Consider the following 6,000-nt stretch of genomic DNA (forward strand, 5'->3'; position numbering starts at 1 on the left):
AGCGCGAACCGCGCAGCATCTCGAACAATGGTCGGCAGTGAACAACAACGTTTATTGCCCAGAACCGCGATTATATACCCTCTCGTACTGAGAGGGTTACAGAAGAGGGAGAGAAGCATGAACGATAGGAACTCAGGCCAATAGGGGGGCGTGCGGCTGCCTTCGCTGGTCAGCACAAACCAAACAATTACAACATTTCTCCTCCCTTAAAAGTGAAACCGCTGTACCGGTTTTCTTATTCTGGTCGATCGTCTGAGCGTGGGCTGCAGGGGGTCAGTCAATCCCGCCGGAACCACTGGACGCTCCGTGATTGCTGGAGATGGTACTTCACTCTGGTCGGCTGCTAGCGGCTGAGGGCTTTGTTCTTGTTCCGACCCAGTGGTACTGGGCGTATGCACAGGTGACAGATCCGCACTGGTCACCTGGTCAGGACCGCCTTCTAACTGCGCTCTTGCAGTGGCCTCTACAGACGCAGTCCCTGGCGTAAACTCTTGACGACGGCGGACTTGGTCGACGTGGCGCTGCACTGCTCCGGTTGGCGTGTTCACTGTTACCATTCTCGCCCCCGAAGTGGTCTGTACCCTCCCAGGCACCCATCTTTTGCCGGTGCCGTAATTTCGCACGTATACGCTGCTGCCTGGCGAGATGGTCCAGTCGTGAGCGTCCGACGACGAGTCCACAGCTCTGGGTGGGAGACATGTGTCTAGTCGGGAACGCAGCTGATAGCCGAGAAGCATCTCGGAAGGTGACCTTCCTTCTCTTTGGGCGGTCCGCCTGTAATTGAATAACAACCGCATGAGGTTATCTTCCAGCTGTCCGTCTCCCATTTTCCGCAACCCGTCCTTCACGGTCCGAACCGCTCTTTCTGCTGCTCCGTTAGATTGGGGATGGAAAGGCGCAGTGCGCAGGTGCACGATATTGTTTTTCGATATGAAAGTGGCGAATTCTTGACTTGTGAATTGTGTGCCATTATCGGACACGATTGTGCGTGGCACGCCAAACCGGCAAAACATGCTCCTTAAGCATCGGATTGTACTAGCTGTATTTGCGTGCTGCAAGGGTACTGCTTCAATCCACTTCGTGTGGGCATCAACCACTATTAGTATCATCTTGCCTGCTAACGGGCCTGCAAAATCGATGTGTATACGAGACCACCGGACCGCTGTCTTTGGCCAACTCACTGGTGGGGCTGCCGTAGGCATTGGCAGGCTTTGCACGCAGTTGCGGCACTGCGCAGACAAGTTTTGAATGTCCCTGTCCAGGCCTGGCCACCAAAATAATGACCGCGCGACTGATTTCATTGACGAGGAGCCCTGATGCGTTTCATGTAGCAGCTGCAGCATCCGTTCCCGCGCTTTCCGCGGTATCACCACTCTGTTGCCCCAGTAGATCAGACGGTGAGCCAACGATAGCTCCAGCTTACGATCAAAAAACGGCAACAAGTCTGGCGCCATTCCTTTAGTGGTTTGAGGCCATCCATGCAAAATGAAGTGCGTGACACTGGCTAACATCGGGTCCTTGGCCGTCAGCTCCAGCAATTCGTGCGTCGTCACTATACCTTCTTCCAGGGATTCCAATGAAAGGACATATTCCGGCGGTTCACCATCGGTCCCCGGTTCCATAGTCGGCGCTGGTAGCCTGCTGAGGGCATCTGCTGTCAGCAGCTGTTTCCCTGGCACGTACTGTAGCTTGTACTGGTAGCCACCCAAGAATAGCGCCCACCGTTGAATTCGCGCGGCAGCCATCGGTGGCGTCTGGCGGTCAGGTCTGAGCAGTCCCAGCAGTGGTTGATGGTCGGTCACCAGGGTAAACTGCCGACCTAGAAGATAGTAACGAAAGCGAGAAACGCCAAAGATGAGGGCTAGTGCTTCTCGCTCCAGCTGCGAGTAGTTTTGTTCTGCTTTTGTAAGTGTTCTGGAACGGAACCCAATTGGCCTGTGCTCATTTCCTATCGAATGAAACAGCACTGCGCCCACACCATACGGAGATGCGTCACACTCTAGTTTCAGCTCCTTGTTAGGATCAAAATGCACGAGAATTTGTGCATTTTTGAGGCTTTGTTTAGCTCGCTCGAACGCCAACTGCTGCGGCTGTAGCCACTCCCAACGGCTTCCTTTTTCCATGAGCCGATATAACGGGCTGAGCACAGTCGACATATTCGGCAGAAACCGTGCGTAGTACGTGAGCATACCAAGGAACGAACGTAGCTCGCTCACGTTACTCGGGCGCGGGGCTTGCATGATGGCGTCTACGTTCTTTTCCATAGGGTGTAGGCCTTGCCGATCGATACGATGCCCGAGGTAAGTCACTGAAGGCTGCCGGAACTTGCATTTGTCGGCCCTAAGCTTGACACCATGCTCTCGGAATCGTTCCAACACTTTCTTGAGCCGCGCTTCCTTGTCCCCTTTGCCTTCTGACACTAACACGTCGTCAAGGTAAGCTTGGACGCCTGGTAGCCCGCCGAGTACAGCGTCCATCTTCCTTTGAAATATAGCTGGGGCAGAAGCTATACCAAACGGGAGTCTGTTGTAACGACAAAGTCCGCGATGTGTGTTAATGATACAAAGTCCGCGTGACGCTTCGTCAAGGGGCACTTGGTTGTACGCGTCCTTCAAATCCAAGGTGCTAAAGTATTCACCTCCATTTAAGTTTGCGAACATGTCCTCGATCACTGGAAGAGGGTAATGCTCGATATCACAGGCAGGGTTAAGCGTGACTTTGAAGTCTCCGCATATTCTTACGGTGCCATCTTTCTTCAAGACAACTACGATGGGCGTAGCCCATTCTGAATGTTGCACAGGAGATAAGACACCAAGGGACAATAACCGATCAATTTCACGAGAGACCTTATCACGGAAAGCGTAAGGAAGTGATCTGGCCTTACAGAATTTCGGTGTCGCCGTTTCCTTTAGTTTTAGGCTGGCTGGCGGTCCCTTGATGAGCCCCTGGTCTATCGAAAAAACATCCTTATACTCAGCGAGCAGTCTGTTCACCATGTGGTCACTCGGCGTGTTTCCTGTTGTCGAATCCGGCGCAGTGAGTTCTTCCATCGTAACACCCGTCTTGCCAAGTGCCGCAATCAGATCGCGGCCGCATAGACTCGGTCCTGAACAGTCAAGCACCACGAGTGGACAGGTTACAGACACGTTCTTGAATTGCACCGGAAGTTCAAGTTCGCCAAGCACCGGCAGTTGTCCCGCGTAACATGACAACTTCACATGCGGCGATTTCAAGCGTGGCCACTGCGCTCTGTGTCGGTTGTAAACGTTCCGTGATATGACGCACACCGGGGATCCTGTGTCCACTTCCATGTCTAGATCTATTTCCCCCCACCGAAATGTGCGGCGTAACGGTGGTTCCAGGCCGTTTTTCCTACCAGAAATTAGCGTCCAGATGTGTGCCTCATCCTTGTTCTCGTTTCTAGACGCGGTTTCAACTGTCAGTGTCTTGACACTCGCGGTTCGCCTAGCAGCATTTTCATCTGTTCTCGCCCTGTAGCATTTCTTCGCCAAATGACCACGTTGCCTGCAGCGGAAACACCGTGCGTTAGCCCAGCGGCAGGCGTTATCATCGTGCTTCGTGCTTCCACATCGTCCGCACTCTTGCGCTGCCCCGCTGGTATCTCGCGACGAAGAGCGATGACTGGCTTGCATTCTTAGCACCGTTGGTGGTGCTCCACTGATATCGTTTGCATCGTTCTCGGCTGTTTCTGCTGCTATTGCCAGCGCTTCGGCCTCCTCCAGCGTCAAGTCTTTCTTCGCCAGTAACTGCTTGCGTAGGTTAGTTGAGCGTACACCGCAAACAATTCTATCCCGCAGCATTCGGTCTAGCGCACTCCCAAAGTTGCAGCCGTCTGCTATGCGCCGTATTTCGACCAGAAATGCGCGCACTGCCTCACCCTCTTGCTGGCAACGGGTGAAAAATTTATAGCTCTCCGCTATCTCGTGACGCTTCGGGTCGTAGTAGCTGTTTAAAGCTGCGACTGCTTCATCATAGGTGAGGGAATTCGGTGTCCGGGGTGCAATCCGTCCCGCTAACACTTGCACCGTCTGCGTGCTGAGTGCTGCCACAAGCAAGGCTCGCTGCTGCTTTGAGTCAGTAATAGCATTGGCTTCAAAATATGCTTCTGCCCTTATAAGGTACGCTTTCCACTTATCTGACGTGTCGTCGAAGGTCGGGAGCTGCAGGCTGGTCATAGTTCTCGTCGGTGCTTCAAGTTGCGACAGGCTGTCGGCTTCAACTTTTACCGCATGGGTAGTTTCCGCACTCGTCGCCACTGTAGTAAAGTCAGCGCGAACCGCGCAGCATCTCGAACAATGGTCGGCAGTGAACAACAACGTTTATTGCCCAGAACCGCGATTATATACCCTCTCGTACTGAGAGGGTTACAGAAGAGGGAGAGAAGCATGAACGATAGGAACTCAGGCCAATGGGCTCCGTGCGCTGCAGTTTGGCGCGCGCGAGTGGCGCCACCTGGTTAACAGCGGTGGCGAAAGGCGGACGCAGCCAACGCAGCTGTCTGGTTCAGTTTGCAGTGAGCGGGGCGAGCGGTGAGGTGTTTCGTCCGAAGGCGAAAACAAACTTGGATAATTATGGGTGCTCTACCTACTGCTGTGTTTACCCAATGTCATAACAGCTATAAAAACACTGCAGTCAAGGTACCGAATATATTTAAACGCTTTTCTTGGACATCGTGCATGCTAGCTCATGCACAGAGGGTATGCTGGAAATGAGTGCACTGTGGAATTAAATTCATGAGAGTGAACTGGGGAAGGGTTTACACCGACTGGGGTGTTTCGAACGTGACATCATTGGTAGGAGCTGCTTGATGTCTTTATGTAGAGGGAAGGAATTCGCTCAGTCAGTCACAGGACATGGTCTACGGTGAAGTTCTTGGAGCTAGCATCTGAAGTTTAGGTCTTCGTTTGTTATGCTCATCTGTGGTTCAGCGCGTCAATTTTGTTTCTAGTTTTTTTTTTTCGTGCGTGTGTGTATGCAGTGGGAGCGACATCGTACTTCTGAGAGTGCTTATGTCGTTTTTCACATTTTTTCACCTAAGCTTTTGTGTATTTATTTGCATCATTTTATTTCCTTCAGTGCTTTAAAATTTTCTATATTTGTTACATTTATGAGATCTCAAATCCTGTTCTAGACGAATAAAAAGAAAAATAGAGTGGTTCAAATTTCTCTCTATATATATTTCTTGGATTTCACAACATCACTAAACCCTTAATTTTGGGAATTAATCTTGATTTTAATTAGGTTTATCGTCCCAATGCAAGGAAGACTATAAGAGGCGCCATAGTAGGAGGTTCCAGACAATTGCAACCTTTTGGGGTTCTTTAACGTGCACTGACATCGCGCAGTACGCGGGCCTCTAGAATTTTGCCTTCACCGAAATGCGACCGCCGCAACCAGGATCGAACACGAGTCATTTGGGTCAGCACCTGAGCACCATAACCACTGAGCCACCGCGGCGGCCTTTCTATAGTTAAGTATTTACCAAAAGAGAAATACGACCAAAATAATTCATGTATTTGGTGTCTTCATGAAATTCCTGAAATTAAAGTCCCGTGGAAGATACTTAGCAAGAAACCCATCGTCTTTTTGTATGCTTAGAGCTATGCTTCTCTGAGAGGAATACACAAAGTAAAGAAGTGTCGATCCTGAAGGATGTAGAGCACTATCATCTGATATATATGTGTAGTAAGGTTGTGTTTTTCGCATTTATAGCCGACCATTAACATAGTCGATGTCACAGTGGATGTAAATTACATAGCTGATTTCATTATTTGGGTCAGAGCCTTGTTTCTCAAACTGTAAAGGTATTTAATTAATCTCAATAAGCTCAACTGCGCTGCCAGATATTGCAGTGCCGCCGGGACTGAAACACAATCATGGTTGCTCGGAATCGGTGATCAGCCCAACCTGAAAGCAATTGAAACGAAATGCAGCATTGGTGGCGTCAAGGGTTTCAATGCGTTGAAATCAGCAGAGAAG

The 6,000-nt window shown here is 50.7% G+C and overlaps 1 protein-coding gene across 2 annotated transcripts; it reads right to left on the reverse strand.

Annotated features, from left to right (window-relative positions):
- Positions 1–557: 557 nt before the first annotated feature.
- Positions 558–4,415, reverse strand: LOC144133503 (uncharacterized). 2 transcript variants are annotated; one of them, XM_077666644.1, is made up of 3 exons: positions 2,885–4,415; positions 1,559–1,819; positions 558–774 (listed from the first exon to the last, which is right to left on the reverse strand). In XM_077666644.1, the coding sequence occupies exons 1-3, from the start codon at positions 4,194–4,196 to the stop codon at positions 704–706; spliced, it is 1,644 nt and encodes a 547-aa protein (XP_077522770.1). In that variant the 5' UTR covers positions 4,197–4,415; the 3' UTR covers positions 558–703. The 2 variants fall into 2 exon arrangements, with proteins under 2 accessions (XP_077522770.1, XP_077522771.1); XM_077666645.1 differs by lacking the exon at positions 1,559–1,819 and having other exon boundaries at positions 2,885–4,413.
- Positions 4,416–6,000: the final 1,585 nt, after the last annotated feature.

Source organism: Amblyomma americanum, chromosome 5 (genome assembly GCF_052857255.1).
Source record: "Amblyomma americanum isolate KBUSLIRL-KWMA chromosome 5, ASM5285725v1, whole genome shotgun sequence".
In the NCBI taxonomy this organism is placed as follows: Eukaryota; Metazoa; Arthropoda; class Arachnida; order Ixodida; family Ixodidae; genus Amblyomma; species Amblyomma americanum.